This window comes from Pongo abelii, chromosome 1 (genome assembly GCF_028885655.2).
Source record: "Pongo abelii isolate AG06213 chromosome 1, NHGRI_mPonAbe1-v2.0_pri, whole genome shotgun sequence".
Taxonomy (NCBI): Eukaryota; Metazoa; Chordata; class Mammalia; order Primates; family Hominidae; genus Pongo; species Pongo abelii.
Window position 1 is genome coordinate 88,251,854 of NC_071985.2, and position 15,297 is coordinate 88,267,150.

Below are 15,297 nucleotides of genomic sequence, written 5' to 3' on the forward strand. Positions count from 1 at the left end.
TGTGCTCACTTTGTGTCACATTTTGGTAATTCTCGCAATATCTCAAACTTTTTCTTTGTATCTTTTATGATGATCTGTGATCAGTGATCTTTGACAATTACTATTTTCATTGTTTTGGGGCATCACCAACCACACCGATATAAAGCAGTGAACTCAATCCATAAATGCTGTGTGTGTTCTGCTGCTCCCCCAACTGGCATTCCCTGGTCGCTCTCCCACTCCTTGGGCCTCCCTGTTCTGTGACACACAACAATATTGAAATTAGGCCAATTAATAACCCTACAATGGCCTCTAGGTGTTTAGGTGAGAGGAAGAATCCCACACTTCTCACTTTAAATCAAAAGCTAGAAATGTCAGAGCTGAGTGAGGATGGCATGTCAAAAGCCGAGATAGGCCAAAAGCCCTCTTGTGCCAAACAGTTAACCAAGTTGTGAATGCAAAGGAAAAATTCTTGAAGGAAATTAAAAGTGCTACTCCAGTAAACACATGTATGATAAGCAAATGAAACAGCCTTATTGCTGATATGGAGAAAGCTGTAGTGGTCTGGATGAAAAGACAGTCCAACCACGACGTTCCCTTAAGTGAAATTCCCGAATCCAGAGCAAGGCCCTAACTCTCTTCAATTCTATGATGGCTGACAGAGGTGAGGAAGCTGCAGAAAAAAGTTTGAAGCTAACAGAGGCTGGTTCATGAGATTTAGAGAAAGAAGTTGTCTCCATAATGTAAAAATGCAAGTGAAATAGCAAGTGCTAATGCAGAAGCTGTAGCAAGTTATCTAGAAGATCTAGCTAAGATCATTGATGAAGGTGGCTACACTAAACAACAGATTTTCAGTGTAGGCAAAACAGCCATCCGTTGGAAGAAGGTGCCATCTAGGACCTTCATAATTAAAGAGGAGAGGTCAATGCCTGGCTTCAAAGCTTCAAAGGACAAGGTGACTCTTCTGTTAGGGGCTAATGCAGCTGGTGACTTTAAGTCAAAGCCAGTGCTCATTTACCATTCTAAAAATCCTAGGGCCCTTAAGAATTATGCTAAATCTACTCTTCTGGTGCTCTATACATGGAACAACAAAGCTTGGATAATAGCACATCTTTTTACAGCATGGCTTACTGAATAATTTAAGCCCTTTGTTGAGACCTACTGCTCAGAAAAAGAAATTATTATTATTATTTGAGACAGAATCTTGCTCTGTCACCCAGGCTGGAATGCAGCGGCATGATCTCAGCTCACCGCAACCTCTGCCTGTCAGGTTCAAGTGATTCTCCTGCCTCAGCCTCCCAAGTAGCTGGGATTATAGGCACATGCTACCACACCCAGCTAATTTTTTGTATTTTTAGTAGAGATGGAGTTTCACCATGTTGGCCAGGCTGGTCTCAAACTCCCAACCTCAAGTGATCCGCCTGCCTCAGCCTCCCAAAGTGCTGGGATTACAGGTGTGAGCCACCGCACCCGGCCAGGAGATTATTTTAAAAATATGACTGCTCTTTGACAATGCACCTAATCACCCAAAAGCTCTCATGGAGATGTGCAAGGAGATGAATGCTATCATGCCTGCCAACACAGCATTCATTCCGAAGCCCATGGATTAAGGAGTCTTTTTGACTTTCAAGTCTTGTTATTTAAGAAATACATTTCATAAGGCTATAGCTGCCATAGATAATGATTCCTCTGATGGATCTGGGCAAAGTAAATTGAAAACCTTCTGGAAAGGATTCATCATTAAGAACATTCACGATTCATGGGAGGAGGTCAAAATATCAACATTAACAGGAGTTTGGAATAAGTTGATTCCAACTCTCATGGATAACCTTGAGGGGTTCAAGTCTTCAGTGGAGGAAGTCACTGCAGATGTGGAAATATCAAGAGAACTACAGTTAGAAGTGGAACCTGAAGATGGGACTGAATTGCTGCAATCCCATGATCAAATTTAAATGGATGAGGAGTTGTTTCTTATTGATGAACAAAGAAAGTGGTTTCTTGATATGGAACCTACCCCTGGTAAAGACAGTGTGATCACTGTTGAAATGGCAACAAAGGATTTTGAATATTACATAAACTTAGTTGATAAAGCAGTGGCATGGTTTGAGAGGCTTGACTCCAATTTTGAAAGAAGTTCTACTGTGGGGTAAAATACTATCAAACAGCATCACACACTACAGAGAAATCTTTCATGAAAGGAAGAGTCAATTGATGCAGCAAACTTCATTGTTGTCTTATTTTAAGAAATTGCCACAGCCCCTTAGCCTTCAGCATCCTCTCTGATCAGTCAGCAGCCATCAACATCGAGGCAAGACCCTCCACCAGCAAAAAGATGATGACTCACTGAAGGCTTAGATGATCGTTAGTATTTTTTAGTAATAAAGTATTTTTAAATTAAGGTATATACATTTTTTAGACATAATGCTATTGCACCTTTAATAGACTGCAGTATAGTGTAAACATAACTTTTATACTCACTGGGAAACCAAAAACGTTGTGAAACTCACTTTATTGTGATATTCGCTTTATTACAGTGGTCTGGAACCAAATCCACAATATCTTTGAGGTATGCCTGTATTAAAATTTTAATTTACTAGCATGAATTATACTATTCATCTTTATATTGTGCAATGTTAGTTTTAAATGCAAGTATAAGATCTTTCAACTTTTATGCAGAATCCACCAAAATGACTCATTTCATATTTTGTAGCTCCTACATACATATGTATGTATGTTCTTATTAGAATAGTGGAAACACTGCACAAAACTAATTCATCTGTTTTTGTTTTACTTGATATATGAACATTTTAACAACACTCCCTGCCTTCAGCTTACTGAGTGAGGAAGGACTAAAAAGAAACGGAACTATGAGTTGCCCTATCCTTCCCTCTTCTTCTGTATCAATTTCAACATAGGTTGTTGTCTAATACAGGGAGGTAACACAAGAAAGAATATGATAGGGTTCCTTGACCATTTGTGTTTCTTAGAACACCACTGCCTTCTTTCTGCTTTCGGAGCACGATCTGGTTCAAATGGAAAATGTGGCCTCTGGGGCAACACACCTACCTTGTGCTCACTTTGAATCTCACTGAACTCAGGCACGTAGTGGGTCTACCTGCAGTTCTGTGCTCATTGGGCATAGCAAACCCTATATGCAAGTGGGGGACAAAGAATGTGGCCACACATATCTTGCATTCTCCTCTGCTCACAAACAGGCTGCATTGTTAGACTTCACATAAAATACAAGTTCGAGGGTGAAAATATTGAGATGTTCAAGATGGCGACAGCAGATCATTAAATGAAGGGCAGCCCTTCTGAGCAAGGGTCCTGTGTGATTGCACAGATCATATGCCCAAAAAGCCAGCCCTGGGTTTATGGTGAATACCATAGCCCTGGCAACTATGGTGAATACAAGCAGCTAGGTGTGGGCAAGAGATCTCAAGCTGGCAGCCTGAGGGCCAAATTCATCCTAAGATGTGTTTTTATGTTCTTGAATCTGAATGCCTTCAGGTCAGCTCTTCCAGTTCACCACAGTGTCCTCTGCCACCTTTTGTCTCACACTCAGCCTGACTCATCATTTCAGCTCCTGCCTGACCCCTGTAGGCATCTGAGTTTGAGACCTCTGAATGAAGGCAGATGACAACAAGTAAGAACGGTGATGCAGGAAGGGCTGATGTGCTAGGATGGGGACTCTGGGCTGCACTTGGTGGTTGGAGATGGTGAGTCATTAAGGGTTTAAGAAGATGTGCGTCTTGGAAAAGCAGCACAGGGAATACTGGGGAGGATAAGTTAGAAGTGGGCAGAGATGAGCCAGAGAGACCAACTGGCGCAATTGCAGTGATCCAGGCAAGAGTTGGTGAGGTCTGAACTACGCCATAGAGGTGGAAGATCAGGGTCAAGATGTTACTCAGTGCTGAGTTGGAATGTGGGTGAAGGGAAAGGGGACGTCAGGGATGACCTAGGTTTCTGGCTCAGTTGGTGGATGGTGTGCCATGGCTTTCTCTGGGACAGTAAATACAGGAGGAGCAGGCTGTGAACTGAAGCAAATGATTTCCATTTTCAGTCCTTTAAGTTTGAGGAGCCATGAGGACATCCAGGAGGAAAGCGCCTTGTAGGTAGTTGGATGGATTCACGGTGCTCAGAATCAGGACCTGGGCTGAGTTGTCGGCAGGAGCTGAGTCTGCAGGAGGAATGAGGAGAGAGGAGGCTGAAGGTGGAACTCCAGAGGGTGGCATTTGAAAGCAGGCAGAAGAGGAAGCAGTAGCCAAAGAGCTGGAGAAGGCCAGAACGGGCAGGTGGGCGGGACCAGGAGAGAGTGGTGGTGGAAGCCGGGGGAAGAAGGAAATGCCTTCTGAGGTGGGTGGGTGAGTGTCAGCGGTGGTGGGGGGTGGCTACCTCAGTTTCCAAGCAAAAAACAGAAGTTTGACTAGAATAAGAGGACTGGAGAGCACCCCAAGGGGCAGCAGTCGGGTTGAGGGACTGAGAGGCATTGCTGACGAGGTTGGTTGGGGAGCAGATGCCCAAGGACCCTACTGGGGAAGCTTGCCAAGTGAGCACCAGAGCTGAGAGCTGGGGAGCGCCGGGAAGGCTCTTGCTTGCTGATTTATTTCTTTCAGAATGCTGAGATTCGAGGAGGTTTATATGCTGAGGGGAAGGGCCCCTTCTTTTCAGACCCTGGTAACCTTTGAAACAGGGCCAGCTGTCTCCCAGGACTGTTGGTTAAATGACAGAATACATAGAAAGTGCGTAGTAAATGTCAGCGTCACCAGCATCCTTGGCAGCCCTGCTCTGGGGAAACCTAAGATGAAATGCAGACTGCACTCTCCTCTCTGCAGTTCCTTTGAACTTTCTCCCATCTTTCTGTCATCCCCCTTGAAGAGGAGTCAACATGCAGTACCTTGTCTCCAAAGCTGATGGTTTGCTGCCAAGTGTGGGAGCATCTGAGCTGCCCCAGATTCTCAGAGCACAGTGATGTGTCTGGGTCTCATGGTTTACTGAGTTCTTCCCTTGATCCTGTCTTCAAATGCTCTGAAATCATTTGCATTTGTCCTGCCTGGGCTCGTCCGCAGGGCAGCAGTGTTTGCTCTCTCTGAGGGCATGTGAAAATACAGCCTGAGGTCCTAGTACTAGGACTATGAAAATGCAAGCGGGGACTCACCTCTTCCTGCAGAAATAAGGGTGCCCTAACCCAAGAAGCTGACTCCATCTGTATCCATTTCCTATGCCTCCAAATTGCCACAAGCTTAGTAGCTAAAAACAGAAATGTACTCTCTAACAGTTCTAGAGGCCAGAAATTCAAAATGAGTCTTGCAGGGCTAAAATCAAGGTATCAGAAGGGCTGGTTCTTTCCAGAGGCTTGAGGGGAGAATCCGTTTCTTGTCTTTTCCAGCTTCTCGTGGCTGCCAGCATTCTTTGGCTTGTGGCCACATCACTTCAGTCTTTGCTTTTTTCATCACATTGCTTCCTCCTCTCTTGTGGTCAAATCTCCCTTTGCCTCTGTGTCATAAGGATGCTTGTGACTGTATTTATTCAATAGGACCACCCAGATAGTCCAGTATAGTCTCCCCATCTCAGGATTTTTTTATGTAATCACATTTGCAAAGTCCCCTTTGTTTCCTTTTGTCCCAATCACAGGTTCCAGGGATTTGGACCTGGATATCTCTAGGGGACATTACTCAGTCTACCACATCATCTTCAGAGGGGACTCTCCATGCACTCTGGTGAAGGAGGCAGGGCATGCTTTATAATCATTTTACTTCTGAAGAGATTAAAACTTTTTGACATTATAGTGACAACACAGACTTTGGAGTTGGTGGCTGGGCCAAGACCAGAGCCAGGCCTCTGGCCCCAGCCTGGGGCACGTCTATAGCCCAGCATTAGGGCCCTGCCACTGCAGAGCCTTGGTGTGAGACGGGACCCTGCAGGGATTTTCAAGGCTGCTGGAGCTGCACAGACGAGTCCTGGCTTTCAAGAGTCCATCTGCAATTTCTGTGTTTGGTCAGAGAGGTGGCGTGGCCATGGCTATCCCCAGATAGAAAACACCTCACCTCATGGCCATCTGTGGGGCTTGAGGGCATGAGCCGGGGATGCCTCTGGACAGGGAATTGGTGTCCTTTCTGGGCTTTGCCAGGGAAGAGGATTGTCCAGTGATGGCAATCCTCATGGTGAGCTAGGGCTCACCTCAGTGCAGAAGGAGCGTGGTGTCCTCATTGGCAGCCAGGGCCCTGCTTAGCTCCAGGGAATTAGAGCTTTTCCATCAAATCTCTGCTGCCAGGGCTTAGTCAGAGTTTTCTGTTTTATTGTCTTGAACAGATGAGCTCAGCTCTGGGGGAATGAGGCATTGGCAGGGAGGTTCTTTTGTTTGTCTTATGGAGACTGAATCTCTCCCCGCTCTGTCAGACCAGGACCTAATAAACCCCACACTGAGCTGCCTAAACCCTGCCAACTGCACCCAGCTATGGGGCCTGCCTGCAAAACAGTGTTCATGCCTCTTCCATCCCCAGCTGCCCCAGACCCAGGGCCAAGGGCCCAGCTGCTTGCCGCTGTCCTGTCAGCTGCAGGGCTTAGACTCCTTCCTCAAACCACTTCGGGGGGAGCAGAATAGATGGAATGGATTGGAACAGTTTGGAAATGAGGGTGACCTAGAATTTAGAGAACTCTGGAAGCCAAACTGTAGGGTCTTTTGTTACTTTTGTCCCAGGTGAGTGTCAAGGGCCAATTATCCTCATCACCCATCAGTGTCGTCAGTCTTGATGGCAGGTGGGGCCAGGGGTTCTGCTGGCCCCAGCTGCCAGCAGGGGGTAAGGAAGCTGTGAGGGCAGGATTCATGTGGCTCTCTCACTGCCCCCTTCCACTGCCCTCTTCCCACCTCCTCCATAATCTACAAGTGTGAGGACAGGAAGAGCACATGCCGTTAGTAGTCACGTGTAACTTCACTATCATTCAAGGCTATGTTCAATAATAATACTGCATGTAAGCATTGCAGGCTCTCAACTTCATCTAGAACCCAGTATAGTTCCAGTGGCTTTTTAGGGCCTCTCCTGGGCACCGGGTCCAGAGCCACTCAGAAGGATGTGGCTGAGTTCCTGTCCCATCGTGGCCGACTTGATCTCTGAAGGAGGCTTCTATACCCAGAGTCAGCTCCTTATTCAAGAACTTGGTATCTTGCCCCCCAGTTACCCAGCAGAGGGCCCTGGTATCCTGCTTCCAGTAGTGACAGGGGCATAGGCTTGGGGACAGCTCTCTAGGACAGCAGGTGGGCCTCAGGGACATGAATAGCCATTGCTCCGTTAGGGCTGGTCCCACAGCCTGGGGCAGCTCAGCAGCTGGCAGAGCCGAGTTTCTGGTTACACCCAGCAGAGTCCTCTCCTCTGGCCACACTTCTCATGCTGTGTGTTCACCCGGGGATCAGACATTTGGGTGCCTGCAGCAAGCCAGACACCGTGTTCTGAGCACTGAGAATGCAATGAGGAAAAGCCACATTCCCTCATCCCTTGGTGCTTACACCAAGGCGTGGAGGGAGGAGAGAGAAGCACAAACATTGTGGAGATGCAGGATGACATGCTCTGTAAGAGAGTAGCATTCATGGTACCCTGAGAGCTGAATGGAATAGAATAGAATAGTTCTCCAGAGGAGAGCATGGTATCATAAAAGGACTCTGGATCTCAGGTCTTTGAAGGATAGGACTGAGAAGTCAGAACAAGAGCAAAGCATAGTGGTGTGAAAGTTGCCAAAGATGGGCATGGTGGAGGCTCAAGTGTAGGGTCAAATGTAGGGTGGATCAGGGGAGTAGCAGGAGATGGTGTGGAAAAATGTTTGGGGTCAGGTTATACAGGGCTGTTAAAGCCTGCCGAGGAGTCCAGACTCTAAATAGAGGAACAGCAAAGGTTTAAGGGATGAGGCATCACTAGATCAGCCCAAAACCTCCATCCACCTCTTCTCCACCAGGAAGGTGCAAGGACACTCTCTCCACAATCACGGGGCCGACCACCCAGAACACATATGGGCGGAATGAAGGGGCCTGGATGAAGGACCCCCTGGCCAAGGATGAGCGGATTTACGTAACCAACTATTACTATGGCAACACTCTGGTAGAGTTCCGGAACCTGGAGAACTTCAAACAAGGTACATGATAAAGATCCAACCCAGGCTGCTCCTTCCCTTCCCCACGTCCTCTGTTTTTATCACAGCCAGGCCTCTTTGGGTGGTAATGGCGGATAGGAAGGATGACACCTTCTTCTGATGGCTAAAGGACCTTTCCTTGAAGTGCGGTCCCCTTTCCCCACTCCCTCACATTCTCTGCCTCTCAGCTCTGCCCCTCCTCCTGAGCTCCTGGGACATGGAAAAACCTCCAGTCCAGAAGACAGCCTCCCTTTCCCATAGCCCTTGACAATTTATGAACCACATTCATGTATATTAGCTCCCTGGATCCTTGAAACAGGCAGATGGGAATTGCCACTTCCCTATGACAGATGAGGACGCTGAGGCGCGGACAGGTTGAGTGATGTACTACAGGACACTAGAAAGTGGCAGAGCCAAGACACAAACCTGGGTTTCCAGACCCCTCGTTGATCATCACTCACTTAACCACATGGGCTGCCCACACTCTGCCATGCCACTCTGAAGCCTCCTGTTTTCTCCCCACCTGCAGGTCGCTGGAGCAATTCCTACAAGCTCCCGTACAGCTGGATCGGCACAGGCCACGTGGTATACAATGGCGCCTTCTACTACAATCGCGCCTTCACCCGCAACATCATCAAGTATGACCTGAAGCAGCGCTATGTGGCTGCCTGGGCCATGCTGCATGACGTGGCCTATGAGGAGGCCACCCCCTGGCGATGGCAGGGCCACTCAGACGTGGACTTTGCTGTGGACGAGAATGGCCTGTGGCTCATCTACCCGGCCCTGGACGATGAGGGCTTCAGCCAGGAGGTCATTGTCCTGAGCAAGCTCAATGCCGCGGACCTGAGCACACAGAAGGAGACCACATGGCGCACGGGGCTCCGGAGGAATTTCTACGGCAACTGCTTCGTCATCTGTGGGGTGCTGTACGCCGTGGACAGCTACAACCAGCGGAATGCCAACATCTCCTATGCTTTCGACACCCACACCAACACACAGATCGTCCCCAGGCTGCTGTTTGAGAATGAGTATTCCTATACGACCCAGATAGACTACAACCCCAAGGACCGCCTGCTCTATGCTTGGGACAATGGCCACCAGGTCACTTACCACGTCATCTTTGCCTACTGACACCCTTGTCCCCACAAGCAGAAGCACAGAGGGGTCACTAGTACCTTGTGTGTATGTGTGTGTGCGCACGTGTGTGTAGGTGGGTATGTGTTGTTTAAAAATATATATTATTTTGTATAATATTGCAAATGTAAAATGACAATTTGGGTCTATTTTTTTATATGGATTGTAGATCAATCCATACGTGTATGTGCTGGTCTCATCCTCCCCAGTTTATATTTTTGTGCAAATGAACTTCTCCTTTTGACCAGTAACCACCTTCCTTCAAGCCTTTGGCCCCTCCAGCTCCAAGTCTCAGATCTCGACCATTGAAAAGGTTTCTTCATCTGGGTCTTGCAGGAGGCAGACAACACCAGGAGCAGAAATGAAGGAGGCAAGAAAGAAGTGCTATGTGGAGGGAAAAAAAGTTTTAATGTATTGGAGAAGTTTAAAAAAACCCAGAAAAACGCTTTTTTTTTTTTTAATAAAGAAGAAATTTAAAATCAGCCCCCAGTGCACTTTTGTTCAGCACCGATATGTCTGGCCAGGTGTTGGATCCCGCTCCCGGAAGGAGACGAGGTCTGGTGTTCCTCAGAAATGTTCTCTAGCTGAAGTGGCCTGTGTCCAAGTTCAGTTCCTAGGAGCTCCTCCTCCCCTCCTGATAGGGGCTTCCTGGTGGGGGATTTGGAATGAGCTGACCCCCGTGTTCTCTTTAATTTTGTGGCATTGATCCCTGCATTTCTCTGTCACACTGGCTTCCTTGCTCTGTTCTGCTACTCCTCTGATCACTTCACCCAAGGTTGGGGAACTCGTTCATTCGTTAGCCCTGCTTCTCGAGGTCTGGTCTTAGGCACTGTTGAAAATACAAAACTGAGTGATTGTGACCTTGTTCCCGCACTTCCTTAAGAGGTTCTCAATCAATCCATCTCTCTCCTCCTCTCTCCTTCTGCCCATAACCCTGTCTGCCTTTTCCTGAACAAGCTCATTCGGCCAGGCTTTCCCTCCCACCTTCCCTTCCAGGAAAGGGGCCCCTTTCTGAAACAAGGTCCTTGAGGGAAGCACTTGAGGGATGGGGAAGAACTGCAGCCCTTCCTGGTGCAGGGCTGAGCCCTGTGCAGTGCCTGCTGTCCACAAGTGTGATTTTTTCCTCCACATTACACAAAACAGGAGATAGAACATCTGAAAAAGCCTGAACAGGCATCTCCTGAGGTTATGAAGGAGGGCAGGACCCAGGGATGCCACAGGGAGATCAGCACAGCTCTCCTGTTGCAGCTCCCCTCAGCCTCCTCCTGACCCCTCTGTAGGCGGCCTCACTTCCTGACCCCAAGTTAGAGGGTCACGCCAGGGAGCACCCCCGCTGCGTAGAGAACAAGGTGGGGGGCCATGAGGAACAGCCCTCCAGGGAGGCCGGCTGCAGCTTGTCTGGGTGAATCAATTGGCTTTAGAGCCAAACTGCCCACTCAGGCCAGGTGAGGACACTTCTCAGGTTCCTCCCACATGCCAGAAGGAGGAAGCAGAGGCAGGGGTAACCGCAGGCCTGAAGCTGGGTGGTCGTTAATGTTTTCCCTGAGCACAACATCCAGGACTTCTTCAAGCAGCTTTCTTTTGTGGGTTTAAACTTTGGAAACACCAAGACTTAAACACCAAGATTTAAACAAAGAATGAGTTTCTCCAAAGCCTAAAGAGCAGAATCATGACCAGGCTATACTCCACCTGCTGCCACCTAGGGCGAGACCTGAGACCTGCAGCCCGACCCTTCTGGGCCTCTGCTCTCACCTGTAAAATAAGGGGGTATTTCCCAGCCCTCAGACTTGCTGGCTGAGTCTTCTCCAGCTCTATAATACCTCGTCAAACTTAGAGCACTTTAATTGCTTGATACTGATGGGAAATATATTTTTTTCCTGTTAAAAGACTTCCCAACAGTATATTTCAAAAGTAGAGAAAAAATTCCTAACAATTTATCCTTTCATTCTTTTTACATTCATTGATTTATGTGTACATTTATTCATTCAGTAAATATTTATGGAGCCCTGACTGGGGATGGGAGTAAATAACACAAAGTCCCTGCCCTCATGAAGCTTATATTCTAGAGAGGGAGCGAGAAAAAGAAATACATTACATGTAATGTGACAGATGACAATAAAATAAAGCAGGAAAGATGGGAAGGGAGGGGGTTGAAGTTTACATGAACAGGTCCGAGAAAGCCATCTGATCAGGGGATATGAAGCAGAAACGGAAGGCAAAGGGGTTGAGCGAATCTCAGACCTGGAGGCTGTGGGCAGGCAGACAGTAGGCAGCTAGAGGCCTGAAGGGGCCCCACGGGCACCCCAAGTGAGGCTGGTGGAAGCACCTGCAACCAACCCAGCACCCTGGGCAGGAACAAGGTGTGTTCTGCTGTCGCTCGGCATCCAACACAGTTGAGCACAGTTGGGTGATGGTGCGCAGGACTTCTTCCTACCTGCTTCCTTCCCCACCGTGAAGATGGGTGTTTGATGGAGAAGACCATCTCCAGGGGCTGGGTCTTAGTCCCGGCTCTCCAACTTGGCATTTGTGAGACCTTGGATAAGACCTCTCTGAGCCTGTCTGCCATCTGTAAAAAGGACCACATTCTGTCTATAAGAAGGGTAGATTCATGAAGATTCAAGTAAAGCAAGGCAAATAAAAGAGTATAAAACACTGGCCATTATCACTGTCTAAAGTGAAATTCCTTAACTTGATTTCCCAAGTCGACTCTGCCTTTGGCCTTCCCTGATGATCTCCTGGTCCCCTGGGATATAAGCTTAGGGGCCCTCTGTTTACTCCCTGCTCCCGGGGTCTCCATAACAACTTAATTACCCAGAACTCAGGTCCTTTCCTCCCACAAAGTCACCGTGGGACACAGTGGGCTCTCATGGCCAAATCCCAGCTCTGCCCAGGCTGGCTTATGATCTTGGATAAGACATCAGACTTCTCTGAGCCTCATTTTCCTCCTCTTTAAAAAGTGAGTAATGAATCCTTTTTACAGGGCTGTTTGGGGACATAATGAAACAACATTATGAAACACAAGGCAAGTAACAGGCATTCAATACTCTTTGTTTTTTAATTGACACATAATTATATAGCTTTTTATTATGAAAACCTTCAGTCATACAAAAAAATAGAGAGGAAAGTGTAACAAACTCCACATTCCTATCACTAAGATATGACAATCATCAATATTTTGTTATATTTGCTTCAACTTTTCTTTCTTTTTTTTTTTTTTTTAAGAGACAGGGTCTCACTCTGTTGCCCAGGTTGGAGTGCAGTGGCGCAATCACAGCTCATTGTAGGCTTGAACTCCTGGCCTCAAGCCATCCTCCTGCCTCAGCCTCCCGAGTAGCTAGGACTATAGGCACGTGCCACTAAACCCAGCTAACTTTGTTATTGTTTACTTTCTGTAGCAACAGAGGCTCCCTATGTTGCCCAGGCTGGTCTTGAACTCCTGGCCTCAAGTGATCCTCCTGCCTTGGTCTTCCCAGTAGCTGAGACTATAGGCATAAACCCCTGCACCCAGCCTTTCATCTTTTACAAACTTTTTTGTGCAAATATTTTAAATTAAGGACAGCATGACATTTTATCCAAACACTTTGGTAAGTATCTCTTAAGGAAATTTTTAATATAAACTTAACCTAACAAGATTAATTATGATTCCTTAAAATCAATAACATACAACCCAAATTTAATTTCCCCAATGTTCCCAAAAGTGTCTTGTACAGCTGGGACTTTGAACCAGGATCAATCAGTATCCACACATTGAATTATGTTTTTGTATTTGAAATCTCCCTCTACCTCCTCTCCTTTCCTCTCCCCTCCTCTCCTGTCAACTTTTCATTTTGGAATAATTTTAAATTTACAGAAAAGTTGCAAAGTAGGAAAGAGAGTTCCTGCACACCCTTCAAGTATTCCCCCTAATATTAACATCTTGCATAATCATAGTATTTCTCAAAGCTCAAGAAACCCATATTCGTGAATTATTGTCAGCTCCAGTTAAGCCTCTTTTCATCTAGCATGATTCTCCCTGCCCGACATCTTTCTTTCATGTCTTTGATTTGCTGAAGAAACTGGGTTGGGTTTTTGGTGACACATCACTTTCTGGATTTATCTGATTACCTCCTTCAGGCGTCATTTAATTTATTCCTCTGTCATGGTCTGAATGTTTGTTCCCCCACCCCCAAATTCTTATTTTGAGACTTACTCCCCAGTGTGACCGTGTTGGGACGATTAGGCCATGAGGGCAGAGCCCTGATGATGGGATTAAAAGAAGCTCCAAGGGCTGGACGCAGTGGCTCACACCTGTAATCCCAGCACTTTGGGAGGCCAAGGAGGGTAGATCACCTGAGGTCAGGTGTTCAAGACTAGCCTGGCCAACATGGTGAAACCCCATCTCTACTAAAAATACAAAAATTAGCCAGATGTGGTCATGGGCACCTGCAATCCTAGCTACTTAAGGAGGCTGAGGCAGGAGAATCGCTTGAACCCAGGAGGTAGAGGTTGCAGAGAGCCGAGATCGCAGCACTGTACCCCAGCCTGGGCGACGAGCAAAATTCGGTCTCAAAAAAAAAAACAAAAAACAGAAGCTCCAAGGAGGCCCCTTGCGCCTTTGGCCATGTGAGGGCACAGCAGCAAGGAGTCATCTAGGAAGCAGAAGTGCCCTCACCAGACACTAAACCTGCTGGTGCCTTGATCCTGGAATTCCCAGCCTCCAGAACTGTAAGCTGTAAGTTTCTGTTGTTTATAAATTACCCAGTCTAGGGTATTTTTGTTATAGTGATACAGACAGGGGACAGGGAAATAATGGGTAGAAGAGGGCAGTTCCCCAGCAAAGGTCCCACCCTCAAGCCTGAAGACCCACAGCCCTAAATAAGGACAGACATTTCTGTGTTTGAGCCTAAAAAGTTGCCTTTTGATCCCCCACGCCCCCTGCATCCTGCCCCCATATAAACCCAAGACCTTAGAGGGAACACACAAGCAGCTTGGCAGTTCCCCAATAGGGAACATTGGGACTAGCAGACCAGAAACGGCGGAACAATGCGGCAGAGAAAGAGAGACCAGGAGGGACGCCTGGATACCAAGGGGAGTTCGTCCTTAGGCGGTCGGAGAAGAGTCCAGCCACTGGGCAGCCCGACTCCAGGGGAAGACCACCTTCCCACTGCATCCCCCCTCTTCTGGCTCCCCATCCATCTCTCAGAGAGCCACCTCCATCACTCAATAAAACCCTGCGCTCATACTTCGAGCTTGCGTGTGATCCGATTCTTTCGGGACACTGGGCAAGAGCTGGGGATACAGAAGGCAGAAGGTCCATTGAGCTGATTAACACACAAGCCGTCTTCAGACAGCAAATCTGAAAGAACCTTGTGACACACATCTACCTGGGCTTCTGCAGTCGCAGACACCCGCCCCTAGACGCTGCTGTGGAGCCAGAGCCCAAAAGCAGATGCGCCGGCCTCTGCACGTGTCCCTAGGGGTTGAGGGGCGACTGAGCAGGCCAACCACACCCCTGTCTCGTGTGCTGCCAGGGGAATCAGGGAACTCTCCCTTTTCAATAGTAGTCTGAAGGGCCTAAAACATCCTCTTTCCAGCTTTTGCCTTAAAGTGGAGGTTAGATCTAAAAGCTTGATTAGATTTAGGAGGGACATTTTTGACAAAAGACTTCATTGTGACGCTGTGAACTTGGTGCTCCATATTTTCCATATTTGTCTTACTCTTTTCAGTGCTTTTTGTCAACCTCACCACCCTAGGATGATGCATTGCAAACGCCCCATACATGTTCTGCCTGCCTCTTTGGTCCCCTCTCACCCCCACACGTCTGTAGTTCCCATGCTGACAGATGAATCTTGCTTTGGTCCTGTCCCTGTAACCACTGTCAGGTTAAACAAGAGTGCCTCCTGGGCAATAAGTCATCAAGCAGGTTTAGTTTTTTTCTGTCAATATCCCCATGAATTTATTTGGTGGGTCTAGTTCTTTTCCTTCTCCTGGATGAAAACTTGGACAGACCCCTTGATTTCTCTGGCAACTCTCAGGTAATAAAAAGTCCTGTGGTCATTTTAAATTAAAACAAGAACAACACAG

General features: G+C 47.4%; 1 protein-coding gene across 3 annotated transcripts in view; it reads left to right on the forward strand.

The window, feature by feature from the left end:
- The window catches only part of OLFML2B (olfactomedin like 2B), a 41,057-nt gene extending 31,341 nt beyond the window's left edge, over positions 1-9,716 (forward strand). For all 3 annotated transcript variants that reach the window (XM_009241567.4, XM_002809870.6, XM_009241561.4), the window contains exons 7-8: positions 7,927-8,103; positions 8,630-9,716. In XM_009241567.4, the coding sequence (XP_009239842.2) occupies positions 7,927-8,103; positions 8,630-9,231 (779 nt within the window). In that variant the 3' untranslated portion in view covers positions 9,232-9,716. The remainder of the gene's footprint in view (positions 1-7,926; positions 8,104-8,629) is intronic.
- The last annotated feature ends 5,581 nt before the right edge of the window (positions 9,717-15,297 follow it).